We start from the raw sequence: 19,384 nt of genomic DNA, 5'->3' as shown, positions 1-19,384 counted from the left end.
TTGCAAGTTATCAACACACTTTACGATGTTCCTGACCTTGTGCAGGGATTCTCTTGACAATTTATCTATCTCTCTGAAAGCCATATCTATAAAAAAGTTGTCTTTTGCAAATTGTTCAATCGAATCTCATGATGTATTCTTTGGCACATAGCACGCAGACTCTTCACCAAGTTGCGCGTTGTTGAACCTTTTTTTTGCGCCGAGTTACGTCCGGAAAAAAAGTTGTCAAATTGAATTTGACATGACCTTTCCACCCATTGAGTTACAGTGCTGATGCATCATCAACACCGGCACAGGCTGTAAGTTTTAGTCAGTGGTGAAAATTGGTTGAAACTTTGAAGGGGATGCACAAATTTTTTTCAAGGGACACCTGAAGCAACAGCTGCCACTTGCACGTATTATTTGCAAATGGGGGTGCCCCCGTGCACCCCCTTAAACATCGTTGGGAAACAGTTTTCTTCATGTATGAATTCACTGAGCTAATTTGGTTCGTAAATACGAATATATGTTCATGTACAACTTGGATTGAATGCAATCTACCCTATACCATGGGTGATTCATTCGAAGATACTCTCCCGTCAAAACGCAACACAGGCCGGCTGCACCAATCCATTAGACAGTGCTAGTGAAAAGCTGAGATTAAACCCAGCACAGGCTGGAATTAAGTTAGTAAATCCACTTTTATTTAATCATTTTGTTTTCAACACGAAGAAAGCTGCACGGCAGCTCGTATGTGCATGGGACTTCGACCAAGTACTGAGGGCGCACTACAAAAGTTCATCTTCAAAAAAATTAGCAGACGATAATTTGCTTCAACGCGCCTATTTGCGACTCTGTGTGATGCGATGCGCTTCTGGTTGCAATTTGTTTTTAGCCAAGTTAAAAACCTGTGTGGATCAAGGGAGCAGTATTGGTGTTTTAAGTGGAACTTTTGGCATGGTCAGTGTCACGATTCACTCTGGTAAGTGATGGCGGTGGTTGACAAGAAACAAAATAGGCCTACCAAACGTGTCGCGGTCACTAACCAACGCGTTGCGTTGGGCCTAGCTGCTCCTGTCTTTCCCCTCTCTGACCCATGATGGCATGAGTCAAACGTTTATTAGGCCTGATACTTGGTCCTATTTGGCCAGGGTTACCGATGTTTTTCGAAATGCACAATGAACTTTTGTAAACTGCGCACAAAAAATAAGACATTAATTTTCTTAAAACGTGTAGGCCTAGGCATACTTAGGTAGGCTACTAAGTACTATGGTACCGGTAGGCTAGGCCTGTCAGGTGATTTTATGAGTGGACTGGAAGCGCGGAAAAGATTGATTAGAATTTACATGATTTATCACGTTCAAAGAAATTCTTGTCAGACTTTGTGCCTTATTTCCTGTTGAAGATTGCACAGCACCAAATGGCAGATAGGCCTACGTGCACATAGAAAACAGTGCAAAATCAGACCGAAATAGTGCTGCCTGGTGACTCTTGGGAAGAGGTTGTCCTTCATTTTTTCACTGGAAATTCAAGATTATGGCCAGAAGATCACTTTTTGTTTCAATTGTATGAGGTTTAGCCACGAAAAACTTTTTTATTCGCCTTTCCCTGAAGGTACCCCCAAATTAATAGTAAAACTGTGCGCTCATTTCTGAATGTAGCCGCCCGCCTCTATCCAAAATAGACCCACAATTTGGAACTGGAAACTGTCAGTCCCAAATTCGGGATTTATAGAAATATTTCTATGATCCCTCTTGATTATGGCATATCTTACTGTAAAAATCGTAGTCAGATGCAAGGTTTTTTACTTAGTAATTACCCCTCCTTCTGTTTTAACCATCAAAAACAGTCAAAAATGCCTTCCACTTGATTTCCCCCAGTGCACAGACACATATGGGAAATTTGACTGATTTTGACTGATATGACAACTGTGTCAAGAATGTATCATAGCATAGCATAGGAAGGTTGTAACCATAGATCAAATTCTACGGTACCTGTGGTCAAATACCAGTATTTAACCAGAATGAGGAAAACCAGCACTGCCTACAATAATTGTGTGAGAGATCTTAACTGTAAGTACATGTATACATTATAGCATGACCGTATACATGTACTTGCTTTGTAGTATAATCAACCCGAGTCAGAACCAAGGTTGGTGCTTATTAATAATAGCAAGAGGTTAAATCCCCCCCTCCGGCAAAAATACCCCCTCTTAACCTGGTTGGCTTGGGACCAAGTCCCTCGGTTCAGGTCATGGGCGTCGCCAGTAAGGCCACAGAGGTACATGTAGGAAAGGGGAAGCTCTATTCTGATTTTGGGGGTATAGGGGAGGCACTCATGGTCGCCAACATGTTGACCGGCTGACTTTCCCTATTTTAAACAAATTGTGATTTTCATGCATTTTCCTTTTCTTTCACTTTTGAGCCTGCCTTTCCCTCCTGTTTTTCCATTAATTTTTCCGGGGGGAGGGGGGTATCCAAGCTCCTCCCTGCAATATCCATGGTTCAGTTTCTAGCAGTTTGTTTAGGCTTGTCTAGCCTTCTACATTTCTTGTACAGTTTTCTTGTGATATTTAAGGGGAAGAACTCTATATGGTTGCAAATTTGTTTACCTTTTTATTTTAGTTCTTAAACACTTGTTAAATAATACTATAAATGTAAGTGCACAGTTGTCACCTTCAGTTGTAGGTCTTTCATCTTGAAACTTTTATTGCATCAAATCAAGAAGACAAAAAAGATAAGAGTACATAAATACAGAATTATTCTTATTACCTTAGAGTAGCCAGTCTTAAGCTCCTCTATATGAAGCACAGTGGTAGCTACCACGGCTTTTGAAATAAATAGTACAGTTACAAGGAATAAATACATACATTTTCTAGGGCCATTTTAAAACCCCACTGGTTACAATAAATTACAGGTCAAAGGTTAATAAGCATGCACAGTTTTGTTCCTTTTGATGGCTCTTTTATAAAGTAAACCTGAATTGTAGCAGTATGAACTTCATAGCACACCGAAACTCAAATAAATAAACGCATTATGAGATAATGCCAAGATGGTGCGTGTTTGTGTTGATGGCAAGATTTGTCAACATTAGTATTTTCCAGGATAGTCTTATAAACCATTACTCCGTCCACCTGCATCAAGCTCACATGTACATGCACAATACTGTTGAGTTGATAAGCACACATCGCGGTGCAGCAGTTGTTGACAAAACAACTGAATATTTTGGGGATTCACTACAAGCAAGTTCACATTTAACTGAACATTTGTAATTATGATCAGATAATCTGAATGTTTTCCAATACTGTCCATGGTTTATAGCACACATACTGTCATACAAATAATAGTTTGAATTAATTTGAATATTTTTCAGTCTTCTGCATGTGTACAGGTGACAAGAGGGTGCCACATTCTATTGTCTCACAGACTAACTACACGTACACGCCCTGTAGCCATTTTCTAGTTCTACAAATTGAATAAAATGTGACGTGTTGGCTGTATAGCACACCCAGCTAACTATGAAACTACTTTCCATTAAGTACAATGCAACAACTGACATAAATCTTTTCATATGAGCCACATTACTGTAATACCTATGCAGTTACACACCAAGCCTCAGAGACTTATTTTAGGAACAGAAGCTGTGGACTAAATCTGGTTTCATGGCTGCATAACAGAAAGACAGTGGTCACTTTGATGACACAAATAAGAATTAAAAAAAAATCCAATGGGGATTCATTCCAAGCTGACCTACAGGCATATTTTACAGCAGCTGAAGTAATCTTACAAAGTATATCAACATCTTTTTGTTCCACATATTACTGAGGGACTTTGTTCTTAATGTCTGATGGAATAAACTTGCATACAAAGGAAGAAAATCTTCATTTCCAATGATCTTCATGTCTTTTAAATCACAAACAACCTTGGTGAAAAATATACACTTATAAACATGCTGGTGGAAGGTTATGATCAAATCTAACAATTTCAAAATACAGATGTACATTTTTACATTTTGTTTTCTAAGGAAAACTTAAATTACAGTCCTTCCCATTATTTAGTACTTGTTCAAAGTTTGGAAGATCTAAATTGATGCAGTCTTAAAACCCAGTACAATAAGTCCTTTTGCCGAAAGATGAGTTTCTTACAACTGAAGTAATTTCATTCATTGTTCCTTTGTATACACAGTGTACAAAGTTCTGTTAAAAATCTTTCAAGAGAGCCATGATAGTTCAATCTAATGCTTTGCAAGGTACAGACCATTTGTGCGAGGAGTTACAAAATTTGTCCCCCAAAATGTTGTTAATTGGGTGGCTCTATTTAACAGATGAAACTCCCTGGTTCGTCCTCATCTACATGTATACATGTACATTATCTAAAACTAGATGAATATTTACTAATGATACAATTTTAATAGAGGGCATTGCGCACTGCAACACAAGTTTGCATCACAAATACTGTTCATACTTGACAAATGTAAAGCATTACAGCCAGTAACATACATGTAAGAGCCAAGCTAATGTGTTATCTAATTGTTACACATGGCTATAGTTTGTCAAAAATACTTATAATGTAGAGCACCGAAATAACCTTGCCAGTACTCAGTAGCGCACTGTGTCTCGCAACCCTGATAAATGAATTGCTGTAGAATTTCAGTTCAAAAATACTCTGCTTTTTAACTTAAACAGTGTAACAAATTAAATAACTCTTACATAAACTTGTTCTAAGTGATCATTGTTCAAAAACTGTTGAACAGAAAAATATTTTGATCAAGGTACAAATCTAGTGTTTCTAGACATAAAAATCCTTAAAAATGTTGAACTGTTTCAGATTTATTCTCATAACAGCAGTGAAGTTTATCTTGCAAAGATTTTTATCTGCACAGCTACGAACCTGTCACAAATAGACAGTTCAGCTGAAACATGCATTTTACTCTTATTACCCACTTAAAGTCGGATTTTCCAACCCGAAAAAGCTGCTGGGGGCATTTTTTTTACCTGCACATTCTTCAACCTTGCAACTGCACTTTGACCAACCAAGCACAATGTGTTAATTACATTAACCGTAGAAATGAAAAAAAACAATTCTTTAACGAGTGTGCACATCCTCCGTGGAACGAATAAGGAAAATTATGTGTGTTTACACATTATCCGGCGACAAGTGCTTAAATGGACTTTAAAATCTGCATACCCTAATACAAGTATAAACTTTTCCAATCTCATTTATGGTGGTGCCAAAAAGTCACTTGCACTTTGCACTCAAGGTACATGTGGTCTTTGTCTAGAATTCCCTGAAAGTGTCAAAATCATTCCCTTGTCAGTTCAAGTTAATCATTCCAAGGTCAAAAGGATGGATGTAGAACAGGCAAATCAAACCAGACACGTCCCCTGTTTCCTATCCCCAGGGCCCCAGTGGAAGTGCTAATGTGCATGCAATTTCCCCCTCATTCCCTGTGATACTGGAAGACCCAGAGCCTACAGAGGATCCTGAGAGCTGCCCAAGGCAGGAGGCTAGTAATTGACATCAGGAAATATGTGTAAGCAAGACAGTGACTACCAGGGATTGGGGGGGCTCCTGCATGTAGCATATATATACAACTTCTCCTAACACCCTCTTTTGCTACCGTGCCCTGACCAACATCGTATTCCAAGCAATAACATACAGTAGTTTTCTTTCAAGCCTTTTGGGTCAGCTGGCAAGTGTCTGCTAATTATTTAAATACCTTTTGCTTCCAATCAAGAACGTTATAAAATCAATTTTTTTACAGTTGTTGCTTGTTTTTCCCAACAACCCATACACATGTACTATGTTGTTTTTCAATGAAAGGAAAGTGCTTGTCTCGTTTCATCCATTGTCAGTTACTCAGTTTATGTTTGACAGAGGTAAGCCCCCAAAGTGCATGGATAGTATGGCTGCACGGCTGCACTTTGGGGAAGCAATACTTTAACCAACTTGATTGGGAGAGGGAAGTGCCATATCCTTTCCAGCTTCCTATAATAAACACCTGCTAAATGCAGACAAAAAATAACCTGTCATCATCATGTGTTCCTCAAGTTTCATGGATCATCCCCTTAGGTATTATATCTATGGTTAAAGCGAGCTAAAACTGTATGACACCGTAGAGACCACTTACTTTTGGTTGGGTGCCAGCAATCTTCAAGACATGATCTTATATCCAGAACTGTCCAAAAAACAGGAGGTTGGCACAATTTCACTTGTTCAACACACATACAATGTATGTACTTTCTCAACTTCTGACATGGTTGGCGTGCTTTTCACATTCAATCAGCAGTAAAACAGTTGTGTTGTGTCTACCCCCACTTCACAGTCCTGGAGAATGTGTCTCTCTGTATTGACTGTGTCAGTGCTTATTCATACAATTCTTTTCACAGGAAGGGTGAATAGCGTTGTGTGCCACCTTGCTAATGCAACCCATGCACCCATATCTGGTACCCTCTTCCCCTTCACACAAGGGGGGCTGCTTTCTTGAACTGGCATCTCGTGACAAAGACTGATTGAAGGTTTCATCCCTGATCCTATGCCAGGAAACTGAATGATTATCCCCATCCGTTGCATGTAGGGATCAAATGTCAAGAGTGGATTTGGGAATGGACAGTTCTACCAGCGAGTGTTATTTTTAGGAATTTGTTCTCTAGCTTTGTGCACATGCATGACACTTCAGAAACTTTTCTGCTGTCTCACAAACAGTTCCCTTTTGTTCTTGCAGGTAGTAAAAAATTGTCTCCAACTGTGGACTTCAACTAATTGCAGTAAGTACAAAAAGGCTTTGCTCCTTTTTCAAAGACATTTCCAAACATTCAGTGATTTTGTTACAGAAGAGCACGAGAAAGAAGCTGTGAATAGTCTGTTCTATTATTAATTTAAGAATTCAATTAAGGAGTGTGGCTTTGTTGGCCTCTACATCCAGTCCAACACAAAGCAGCACTATATTGTCCTCCCATCTCACATAGCACACAAACTATATTGTAGCACACTTTTGTTCACAAATTTACTGTTTGACTCTGCACCCATTCTCTGGGCAAGAAAAGGCGGCCTCCATTTTTAGTTGGTATCTTTATACACTATTTTCCCTGCGCCAACATCAAAGGCTTACTCTAAATAAACCTCTCTGATTCAGGGTTTGCAGACGGCAAATTGTGTGGTCAGTCCAACGAAAAAAATCAAGCTCCTGCTAACAAATACATCATTGTCACATCTTGATTTTTGTTGCCTAAAGTCATGTTTGCAATGATCTCAGAGGCAGTGATAGAAATGGGAGAAGACATTCACTTCTTAAAATTAACAATACAACAGTGTTGTGTGCTTTGCCACATTGTATTACAGGCATTGAGCTTATACGCAATAATTTCTAGTTCAAGGCTTGAATGTGTACAGGGAATGCAAAGCTCTGGAAATGTTACCAAAAAAATCTACTTCTAGCCCACATTACAGAATGTGCAACCAAATCAACATTGTTTACATAGGACCAAAAATGTATAAGTTGTATTTTAATACCATCATATGGTATACACGTAAATGCATTATCAAAACTCATAGCTGACCATTAGAATACTGACAGTGGATGTCACTCTGGCTTTAGACTGCTATCTGTCCCTCCTGTGCTTTCCTGCGGTTGGTGTCCTGAGCCACTTAATGAAGAGGCGAAGCCGGGGTGAACTCATCCTTGTACCCAATCCCATTCTGCTTGTTGCTACACCTGTCCAAATCCCCGGTCTCCATCACATCTTCCTCCTCCTCCATGGCCCCCTTGCCCACGCCCCGGCTCAGGTTGTCCTCCTTGCGGCAGTAGCTGTAGCGGTGGTTCATGTGCTGGCTGTAGGAGCCTGAGTGGGAGAACTTCTTAAGGCACTTGTCGCACTGGTAGGGCTTCTCACCACTATGCAGGCGAGTGTGCTCCATCAGGTGGTGCTTGTGCTTGAACGCTTTGCCACACTCCTTGCACTCATGGGGGCGTTTACCTGTCAGCAGTGAAAATGAGATGAAATGGATGTACACTCCGCATGAGTAGATCCTTGAGTTTTATGCATGCATTGATCATGTTTCATTTTATGCTTGCTACTGAAACCAATGCAATGTACCGGTACATAATGAACAAATCTGAAAGTAAACAGATAAATCTTTGGAAGCAAAGACATTCTTATTTCAAATTACATAGTTGTGACTCTTAAATTCAGCTCAAGCTCAAAACACTGATATTTCTTTAACAAAGACTCGATAAGCACTGGTTTTTCATAAACAGAGCCTTAGCCAAGTGAAACACAAATCATGTTGGTCACATACACGGTACATTTTTTCCAAACAATAAAATTAAAATGTATGCATTGTGCCAAGTTTACTTACAGTCATGCAGTTATTGAAACCACTTTTGAGAACTATGCTTTATGAAAGTGCCTGTGCTCCAATTTTTTCAATACAGAGATTTTTAAAAAGGTTTTTCCAACAAAAATTATTTAAAAGTCACACATATTGGAATACAGTTCTCCTTCACAGTTTGTAATACTTGCTGAAGTACTGGAAGCGGTTACACATTGACCATTCCCTCAAAAAACAAAACAGGTTACAAAAGGGAGGGCAATCTGTGCATCAATTCTGTGTCTAGACTGGTTATTATGTGACTTGGCCTTGAACCAGGAGGCAACAATTGTAACCCTCCCCCTCCCAGTCAAGATATGATCAGGGTCATGTATACGGCCATCTGACTGGAATTACTAAAAAGCACACGCTTGAAATGGAAAGCCTGTGCAGTGATTTCAATTGCAATGGGTAATTAAGATGTAAGTCAACTTCCCACTCCAAATGGTAGTGGCGGCTGGGCAAAAAGTCAGCTGAAAGGTACAGGTGCAGGAGAGTAGAAGAAAAGGTTACTAAACAGCTGGCAGTTATCTCAAAGTGTGCTTTGACATTACCTGTAGTTTGAGAACATGCACAGTTCCAGCCATTCCTATGGACTGGATTTTTAAAAGTGATAAATAGTCACAACAGAAATTGCACACTAATTCAAAGGATGAGATTCATTTTCAGTCAGAATCTCCATTTCATAGTCACATTTTTTGTCATTTGTCATTTTTTGTTGTATCTCTTGTATAGCCAGTACCCCTCCTTTTCTTTTCACCTCCATGCTGTCTACCTTCAACTTTATGTTAAGCACATATTCTGATCAGTGCTGACATGTAAGTGCTGCCAAACTCTGCATATCTTTTCTAAGCAACATAAACAAAATGCTAAATTTAGCACTCAAAAGCAACATCTATATATAAGTAGCAGAAAGGACTGCTCTGTCAATCCAGTATAAAATCCATGCACAAAACTATCCATTTTGAAATTGACTGACAGCAGGCCAGTGAATTCCTCAATGGATGACTTCAAATTAAGGCCCAATTAAAGGAGTTTCCAGTGCCAAAAATATTCCTCTTTGGGCAGGTTTTTTGGTTTTCAGACATTTTCAGTTCATTGTAGTTTGATAAAATGAAATGGTCTGAAGATAAATTTCACTGATTTCTAATTACTCCTTATTTTTTTTCTTTTGTTCAGGTGAAAACTGGGAACTCCTTTATTGAGGCTATGCATAGTTCACAGTTATGCGAGAGCAATTTTAATTTTGGAATCTGTGACAAAAAGTGAAAGGAAGTCAATTGTCTTTGCTGTCACACTTGCAGGAAGTATGCACTGCCTTCAATAGGCCTGGTATTAACGCATTAAATCAAATCAAAGAAAAGAAAAGAACAAGCAAAGTGATGACTGACTTTTTGGCTCACCTGAGTGCTCATACACATGTCTGAGCAAGGAGCTGTGCTTCTGGAACGTCTTAGGGCACTGGGTACAAGAGTAGAGTCCGGCTGATGTCCGGAGAGGGCGGTCCCGTCTCCTGCGGTCTCGGTTTGGAGAGAGCTCCCCAAGAGAATCCTCAACTGTCATTGCCAGATCATTGATGCCTGTTGAAGTTACAGTGTAATTTTGAAACACTGCAGTTAAACATTGTATCAAAATTACTTTCTGAAGTTAACACCAAACCTTTCCAAACAACTGCTTTAAACTAACTGGCTTTCAGCATCCACACTTCAGTGTAATTCCTTTTCAAAATCTGTGAAAAGTTTATCACGCTTTCCAGGAAAGGTTTCCTATAGGTAGTTTTCTTGTTCCATTTTGTATTTGATGTAAATGTATCTTATGACAAGAAAAGCGTGTTAAGAGGAAGAATAAACATTGCATCTGTCAAAAGCATATGAGAACTTTATCTTGAGGATTTCATAATTTTAGTTTTTTAGATGGGAGTTGGAATTCGCAGTGATACTGATGACAGTCTTATTTAATGTGGAGAAAAATCAGGCAGGTGAAATATTTTCATTGATATGGGGGCACTTTTCACAACTGCTTTTTAGAGTATAGTGTTTTCAAAAAAGTTTCCTTTAAAAGTTCATTACAATCCACTTTTACCTACCATTACTGTGGATTCCATTACTGTTAACAATGTGATGCCGAAATGTAGGAGGCTGCGCTGTCTCTACCTGCAGTGGGGTTATTGGAGGATAGCTGCCCTTCATCAGTGCTGATGCGTATGCCTCTGTAAGGGGACTTGTAGGGTAGGAGATGCCATTGACAAACTCCATTCCTTCTGGATACTTCATCCTCTTGGGTGGATAACCATTTGGCATTGGTACATAAGCAAAGTAAGGCTCAGTGTAAGGTCTCTTCAATACCACGTTGCCATTTGGACAGTGGGAATGGGCTTTGAGCGTATTCTCCAAGCAGAGATTTGCCCGTGAGCCATCTGGATTGTAGGACTGGAAAATGTAGCTGCCTGCAGTTGTGTAGAGAGGGGGATAATTGTAGCCGTACACTAGCTTGGGGGACATGGAAGACAGCGAGAGGTTTCGACAGGTGTGCTTGGGCATGGAGAGATCGAGTGGGGCCTCATCGAATGCCTGTCTGGGTGAGGGCCTGGAAGACATGGTAGATGGAGAATTACAGTTAGAACGTTCCTCCCGATCTCTCAGACTGAGGTTTTTGAGGCTGTTTTGCCTCTGGGACAACTCCAGCTGCTCTAGCCTGTCGCTGGGGTGCGACTCAACTGTTCCTGTGCTCCGTGGGGTGGAGGCAGCTCTGGGACTGTACCTCCTCTCAGGTGTTGCCACCCTTGAGCGACTGCCATCAGAGGCTGTCTCACTGTGATCAGTATGACCATTCATCAGCTTCCCTGGTGACTGAGTACGTAACAGGTTGTTATTGATGCAGTTTTTCTTCATGAGGCCCAAGCTCTTTAGAGATGGATCGCAGCCTTCCTCTTCCAGCTTGCGTGTCCGTTGAAACCATGCCTCAACTACAGAGGCCTTCAGATTCAGTGCTAAGGAGATTTTCTCAAGTCCATCTACTGATGGCTGGGCTTGCATGGCATAAAAAGCCCGCAACGCATGCTCCTGGGCCTCAGATATCCTGTTGAAATCATTATGATAGATTTCGCTAGTTTTTGAGTTGTCATTTTCATGGGAATGGGAGGGGAGATTACCATTGCACTCCTTGGGGCTATGGACTGATGTGAGGGGGGAGGCAAGACTTTCAGTCTCACTCATGGTATTGCTAATGGTGTCATTCATTTCAGAGTCTGTGGAGGGTCTGCGTTCCCGTGCACGATCCATACTGGCAAGAACCTCTCGCTGGTACTCATAATATTTGGCCAGGTTTGAGTTATTGTACCCTTTGACCTTCTGCACATCCTCATTTAAGTCACACAAGTACCTCTCATGCTGGTGGAGTTCAATAGGACTTTCGAATTCCTTGCCACAGTACTTGCAGCCTGTACCTTTGTTGTCAAGGTAAGGCATGCATCCATATCCCCGCTGTGACTCCAAACACTTTGCAATCGCCTGGGCCTCATGGACTTTACGGAGGGTGTAATCAACAATGTTGTAGGTTTTGTTCGGTTTGGCCCCATTCACAGGAAACAGCACAGGGTTGGTGGTACTCAGCCTTTCCTTAGAAATCTCTGGCAGGACCACTTTTTCAGGTGTTGGAAGCATTGGGGAGCTTAGTGTTGAGGATGTTGATGGGGTTGGGCTTAGTATTTGTTGTGATTGCCGAGTAGGTGAAGGGGGGGCTGGAGGAGAAGGGAGAGGTGCCGTTGGGGTCACAAGAGGGGTGGGTTGGGCAGGTAGAGGTGCAGAGAGAGGAGCCTTCACTTGCACTGGAGCTGGGGCAGGAGCAGCAGCAGCTGCTTTAGACACTTTAGTCAGTTTGGAAATGTCAGTGTTCTGCCCTTGCATCTTTAACTTACTGACGGTTGCATCGACAATTTGCAGAACTTTCTTGACTGCTTCGTTAGGTGGAGTTGTCTGTTGCTCTGAGCTGGAGTCATCTGACTTCTCAGCCTCCTTCATGCTATCTGAGCCGGGGATCTTTATGTGCAGCTGGGTCATGTAAGAAGGCATCTTGTCAAGTGGTGCAGATTCAGGGCTCTCATCCATTTCAGTCATCTTGTTTGTCACTGGCTGCTGGGGTGTGGGAGATAAGCTCCCGTTGATCACTTTGACAGGAGCCGGCATGTGAGAGACAATGACAGGGTTCTCCTTCAGAGGAGAGCACTTCTTGCTGCTGATGTGGGAGCTGTAGGAACCAGAATGCGAGAACCGCTTCCTGCAGATAGGGCACTCGTAAGGTTTTTCTCCGCTGTGGATGCGCAGGTGCTCCTTCAGATGGTGCTTGTACTTGAAGGCTTTGCCGCACTCCCCACACTTGAACTTACGATTGCCGGACGAGTGGGTCAACATGTGGCGCTGGAGCCGGTAGATGTTCACAAAGGCTTTGTTGCAAATGTCACAGATCTGGTTGCGGCCTGGCATGTGCGTGGCCATGTGCCGCTCAAGTTGCGACTTGTATGCAAAACAGTAGTTGCACTCAGGACAGGAGAAGTTGCTGATGGTCTTCTCGTGGCGGTACTTGATGTGCTCTTTAAGAGATGTGATACGTTTGTAGGAGCGATCACAATAGGGGCAGTCTACTGGCTTGCCATCTTCACAGTCAGTACCACCTGTGAAAATGAAAAGCGACAGAAATTTAGCAATCTAGTAATGGTTTTATTCTCACAGTTCACAAGTGCTCAGACTGTAAAGCTGGTAACCATCACTGAATGAAGTTTGAATTGTTGGCGATTTGGTGGTTGTAAAATTTGCACACGGTGTTGTACAATTTTAAAGCTTGAAATGACCACTGGGCCACATCCAGTGATTTGAGTGCTAATTTAGTGCTTTCTTTGACAAAACTAGACAAGTGACTGAGTGGCTTTTCAAATTAATCTCCTACAGGTATCACATCAAAGCCCCATGTCACCAAGTCTTGTGATAAGCAAGACATTTACTTGTTAGAATATATAATTACATTCACAATTTGTAACAATGAAATATGATTATGAATGAAAAAATGCCTTTGTGCATTATTGGCCTGACCATTGGCAACCTGTTAGTCAACTTTCCAAATTTCTTTTTCTTACTTAGTTGGGCATCATTCTTGTAAAAACTATTTATTGTACGGTGACACGTGGGATGCTAATGAAATGATCCTGTTTACAACAGTTCTGACTCATGCATGTATTTTAAGGACACATTAATTGTACAGTATAAATGGAATAGCTTCTCCCAATTTGTACTTTAAATCATTACTTGAAGGACATACGACCAAATTCAAACAAGCTTTTCATTATGCAAAACCAATTTTATTATCAATTTCATAAATGACAAAAGATAAATTCTTAGAATTTATTAAACTTTTTTTAGGATTAATAGTACAAGGTGTCAATGTCATGCAAGTATCCTTTATATGAATGTAGGATTTTCATGTTCTGGTAACAATGAAACAATTAAGGGGATGGTAGTGCAAACCCCCCTCCCCATACCCCGTGTTAAAAGATTTAAGTAATTATAAAACATTTCTTGATAAACTAAGTATTAAAAGGGGACCAACTTATAACACGTTCATTTCTGTGAATGAGAGAGAATAGGTGAGAGTTCCCTTCCAATCTTCCTTCGGGGGGGGGGAAAGAAAGAAAATGGAGGCAAGCATACCATTACTGTCATTGTCAATGTCATCAACTGGCTCAGGATAGATAACTGCTGTATCGCTACGGTTCAGATACTCCTCCAGATTCACTCTGCCGTCTGGATCCTTGCCCAGCTTCCCAAGTGGGCTGCGTCGTTCCACCCTCTCGCTGATGTCCTGCTCGTCTTCGTCACTGAAACTGCGGTCTCCAGTATCGCTGTCTAGGCCATCGCTGTTGCCGTGGTAATTGGAATGGCTAAGGGGGGAGGGGCTTGCGTCAGTGTGGTCACTCAGTTCATCTGGGCTGCAGGAGCTCGCCAGGTCCTCGTCAGCATCACCTGAATGCCCAACAGGGTTTAAACAGAACACAGTTTGGGTCAACTGGTTTGTTTGAATTTGCTCGAGAGTGAAATAGTGCTTCCTAGTTACTGTGACATGTTAGAAAGTATCAGATTCATCATGATAACCAGTTTGGTTTGGTGCCGTTTATTTCATGCCTTCATCAAAAATTGTATTCAAAATGCCTACTCAACAACTACACCCTCCAAAACACTTCAACAAGTCAGCCAGTGGCCTGTTTGAGAAAAGGGTTGGATCCATTCATTCGGATTCATTCAATTTGTCTCTGTTGTGCGAGATGTTTTCTTGTCTTTGTGAGGTTGTTTCTCAAGGATTTATTTTTGATGGAGGGGAAGCCCTTTTTTTACACCTGGATTGAAAAAAAGAGTCAAATTTTCAAGTATTTGTTAGAAACTACTTTCTGAATAAAAGAAAACAAATGATAGCATTAGCAGCACAACACTGAGAAATGCTAAGATATAAATTGCCGATGGTCTGCTTAATCATCCATGACATTTCGCAAAATTACAAATGACATGTCACTTTTGCTAATACTACTTAATCATGAGACACCCTTTTCATTATTGTGACATTAAAAACTCAGTATTTACAGGAGAAGGGGGTGGGTAAGTACAGGGTACCATTAAAGTGGTTTTGTAAACTTTGCATATTTGTTCTCGTATACAAACAAAACAATAATTCCGAAGCCTCTTGACTTACGAAAGCCCCAACAAATACAAAACCTTATAGGACATATCCACTATTATGCACAAATAACTGGCAACGAGTTTCTAACATTGCTGCAACATATCAGGTCATCCTCTCATTGATTTCCCGTGCAATTCCCACATCATTAGTCTGCTGATGGTCCCCGGAATGGAGGGTTATTGCATTAGTGCGACTCCCTGTGGTATGTTGGCAGGGCAGTCGACTGGAAATTTGTAGGACAACGAACATGCTTACACTTGCCAGCTCTAAGTGTGTCAACATTGCGCGGATTCAAGCTGTGGCCGATGCACCAGAGACATTTAAAGTGCAGGCCACTCAGACTGTGTGGACGGAGGGATCACTTAATTTAATTGGCAAAGGTCTTAATCTGGGCTTGATTGTTGTTTTGTTATGGTAATCATTGTAATTTAGAGGGTTTTCAGTTCAAGACACTCTGCGCTAGCTAATTGCATTCTTGAATGCTTAATTAATGACTAATTATGCGAATTACATGTATATGATCTTTAATCTGCTCCCACATTAATTTATCAGGTTTTTTTTTACAGTTTTGATTACGCCAGAGGATGGATCAATATGGGTGTAACATTTCCCCCTTTACAACTCTGTAGCAAGGATGGAAAAATTCAATCTTTGCATCTATGGAGAGTTTTTTCCAAATGTTTCAGTAGTTTAAACTACTGTACTTAAAACCTTTAAGTACAGTCATCAAGGTTGACCAAAAACATATTGTGGTATTTTTTAAGTGCCGAGAAGAAATGACCGTGATGAATATAATTAATTCAAGCTGTTTGTCTCACATTCAAAATGATATGTTCTCTTATTGACACAGCCTATGGCAGATGTGCATCCACAGACAAAAAGTCGTATATGGACATGTACAATGCAAAAATGTATAATACAGAAAACAAAACAACCCCCCCTAGGGTACCCCAACACCTGTTCCCCAAAGCCCGCATAGGCTGCTCACGCCCCCTAATCTACCAAGAGAAAGGGTACACCTTGCAAGCGGTGCCAGGATGTCTGGACCCGGCAGCTTGGTGGCTATTCAGACTGGATGGACTCAATGCTGCAGTGAATGATTAACATGATTAAAGCCACCAACACCTGACTGAGACTGTGTACACTCTGTGTGCTAAGGGTGCAGGTGATGGGGGGGAGGGTTGGGGACACGCACAGGGGAAGGGTATTTACAGGGCTACGAGTACGGGAGATGATGTTGAGGATGGTGTGTATGGCAGTGTGACATAGTCCCCTCCGTGTGGTGTTACAACAAAGGACCAGGGAAGGAACAATTAAAAAATGAAACTTGTGGGATACTGCATGACGCTCATCTGACAAACCTTTCAGATAGTGCCAAACTAAACGTTTTTCTTGATTAATGATTTTTTCATATTCCTTGTATGACAGAATTATGCTAATCAGGCTTTCACGATCAGTACAAATAAACCCAAAAATTAATAATGTGTGTGTAGTTCCCATCAATCAAATGGTATAGGCCTACTTAAAAGTAATTTATTTGTTTAGTTTTCAAAGACTCCTTTTTGCAGGAAATGTGGCAAAAGTGCACCTAGCGATGTACATGGTTTGTGTAAATTATACATATACATGTTGTATTTAAATTTGACGAGCAAAAATATGTCCTCTTTGATAATGTTCACTTTGGTCATGAGCTCAGGTTCCCTCAGAGAATTCTGCCCAATCTGGGACAAAGCACACCTCCAGTACCGGTGGGTAAGTGGTTTATCAGCCCTTCAAAACCTTCAAAGCCTTGTTTTCAAAGGACAGATGTTCAAGCACCCAAGAGGAAATGATCCTGGCCCAAGGTGAAATCCATTGTCAGGCAAGGAGAGACACAGGGAGGGAAAGAAAGTAGTGTGGTGATTGGCCAGAAAGCTGGCTGCTCCCGTGGATCATTCGGGGCTGCTTATCTCGTGTGCCAGACAGCTTTACCAAATTTGAAAACCCACCCCCAAATTAGGCATGTGCCATAAAAAAAAAAACCGCAGGATCACCGTGCATAACCTAACAACATTCAAGAATATCAAAGAAAACATCTGCAGCAATTCTGCAGACATGTTAATGATATATGTAGTTTGATTTTATTTGCAGACGGCTGGTTAGCAGAATCAGTTTTCCAGTTCCAGCCTGAAAGTCCTGCCAGCTCTGAAGACAAAGTTGCCAGGTGTAGCCATTTTCATAAAGGGTTCAAAACAACAGAAATGTCCAACATGTGAAACATTGTTTTAAGTAGAAAGTGAAATCTTTAATCACAAAACTAATCTCACATAAAACCATTTGCAAATAAATCTATTTATTCAAAACTAAATCCTGTGCTTGCTACTCTACCTTGTAAATTGCAACCATCCCACTTCCGATTGGAAACTAATAACAAAATGAATTCAACTGCATGCTGTAAGCAGGTCAGTTGTCAAGGACAGTCAGGTAAACCTATTTGGAAACTCAACACTTACCGAAAGGTTTAGCAGAATGACTAGGTAATGTGACACCCCCAACCTACTCCTCTTTTTAGTTGCACTCACATGTATGCTTTCACATACCTGAGAACGAAATGTATCACCTTACTCATTTTACTCTTGTAGCTTAACTGTCACTTCAGTTCCAGTCAATTCATCTTAACAGTGTCATCATTTAAGCATCCCTATACCATCAATGAAACCCTCTGCCTTCTCCACCAACAGCAAGCCCTTCTCCCATTCAGGAACTCCGCTCAGGTGATAAAAGCTGCCTGCCCAGGTGACAAAAGCCCACTGACTTCCTGTTGGAGTTTTTACCTGTCACTGTCCCTCCCTACACAATGTTGCTTTAAAAAAAATCCTACAAGGCATGCCAGGTGTTTTGTGATCATTGTCATCCTTTAACTTGGGTTTTTCCTCTCCCCCATACCCAAAACTTTCTTGGACAAAGAATTCAGAGAGCTGTTTAGTCAAGGTTCTTATGCCAGAGGGTCCTTTGTGTGGGTGAAAGCAAGTGTCCCCTCTCTCCAGACATGGAAGGGAGTAAGTCGGCTGTGGCCTTCAGCAGAGAGGAAATGTAGGTTCTCATAGAGGACAAAAGCTGGTTAAAATGCTCTGTCTATACATGTACCTTGGGTTGGGATTTTATTGATTTTATTGAATATGCATGGTGACATAATTAAGAGTTAATTTCCTCATGCAAGTTGACACCCAGGCTTCTGAGCCTGCTGGGACATCCCATTTTTGAAAACAAGAACCCCTGACTTGTGTGTTACATTTGAAGTACACGTGTGCTGTGATCCCCTGTACAGTAAATATTTACAGTTGACTACACACTATCATTTACCTACATTTCATACATACAGATAACCTCTGCCAATTTACCATAACATTTGCATTTTTTTTCCTAGCACAGATGTCAGTCCTTCATTATTTAACCAAGTGGGCTCATCATCAGCATTTTACTAACTGTATTTTCCAGTCACATGGAACCAATTTCCATGGACAGAATAACTGTCACGCTGTTTATTTAATGATCTAGAGGTAGAATATTAACCCCAGGTGTAGGTACATGAAACTGTAAGCAAATATGGCTGGTCTGCGACCAGATGTTTCCAAGTAATTGGTTGGAAACTTATCTCTTCCCATGCTAGATGCATTTCACATGCCATGGAAAAAACTACCTAGTAGTACTACAAGCATATTCCTCAATTATTGTGCAGTTGGTACATACTGTCTTTGTTGTAATCTCAAGCTGATATCAATCAGTTAAAAGGTGTACAATGCTGGCCAGGACAGAAACACCTGTTCCTAGCCCAGGGATTAATAACAGTTTTGATACGCTCGTACACCTAGAGCATAATCAATAGTATGGTATTGGGGGGGACAAAGGACAACATATTCTGCGCTAGTATCAAGGAACACACCAATGCTCTGTATAAGTTGAAGACAATAACACTGGCTCAAAAATCGGTTAGATGGAAGCAAACTATTCCTTTAGTCTTCAGAAGCACAAATAAGACTTGCTGTTGTCATAGTCATTTTTTTCAAATTGTTTATTAGTACATGGTATGAAGAATCAATAAATTAAATAATTTTAAACACTTCTGAACTGCTACAACATAACAATAATTCAGCTTAGTCCTGTTTTTACAAGTTGATTTCAGTAGATTAGGACTGGGTCCCAAACAAAATACAAAAGACAAAAACAAATCGCAAAACCAGGAAAACAAACCCAGTATTACAGATAAATTTCAACTGGATATTGCTGGCTAGGATTGTTCCTACATCTAGACTTGTAACATATAATGAATATCCAAT

At 40.8% G+C, this 19,384-nt stretch overlaps 1 protein-coding gene and 1 long non-coding RNA gene across 4 annotated transcripts in view; one reads left to right on the top strand and one right to left on the bottom strand.

The window, feature by feature from the left end:
- The first annotated feature begins 773 nt into the window (after positions 1-773).
- Positions 774-19,384, top strand: part of LOC147798443 (uncharacterized) — a 51,286-nt gene continuing 32,675 nt past the window's right edge. Inside the window, exons 1-2 of the long non-coding RNA XR_015426095.1 lie at positions 774-961; positions 6,703-6,745. This is a non-coding gene — a long non-coding RNA (uncharacterized LOC147798443). The remainder of the gene's footprint in view (positions 962-6,702; positions 6,746-19,384) is intronic.
- LOC110987586 (zinc finger E-box-binding homeobox 2-like) overlaps positions 2,661-19,384 on the bottom strand; it is a 56,813-nt gene continuing 40,089 nt past the window's right edge. For 2 of the 3 annotated variants that reach the window (XM_022250433.2, XM_022250431.2), the window contains exons 3-6: positions 14,048-14,359; positions 10,435-13,017; positions 9,740-9,928; positions 2,661-7,954 (exon numbers count right to left, since the gene is read on the bottom strand). In XM_022250433.2, coding sequence (XP_022106125.1) covers positions 7,626-7,954; positions 9,740-9,928; positions 10,435-13,017; positions 14,048-14,359 — 3,413 coding nt within the window. In that variant the 3' untranslated portion in view covers positions 2,661-7,625. The remainder of the gene's footprint in view (positions 7,955-9,739; positions 9,929-10,434; positions 13,018-14,047; positions 14,360-19,384) is intronic. The other variant, XM_022250432.2, reaches the window with a different exon arrangement.

The sequence above is a fragment of the Acanthaster planci genome, linkage group LG08, assembly GCF_054643075.1.
Source record: "Acanthaster planci isolate LZ-2023a linkage group LG08, COTS_SCS, whole genome shotgun sequence".
Taxonomy (NCBI): domain Eukaryota; kingdom Metazoa; phylum Echinodermata; class Asteroidea; order Valvatida; family Acanthasteridae; genus Acanthaster; species Acanthaster planci.
The sequence above is the reverse complement of the archived record's forward strand: the minus strand, read 5'-3'. Positions and strand labels throughout refer to the sequence as shown.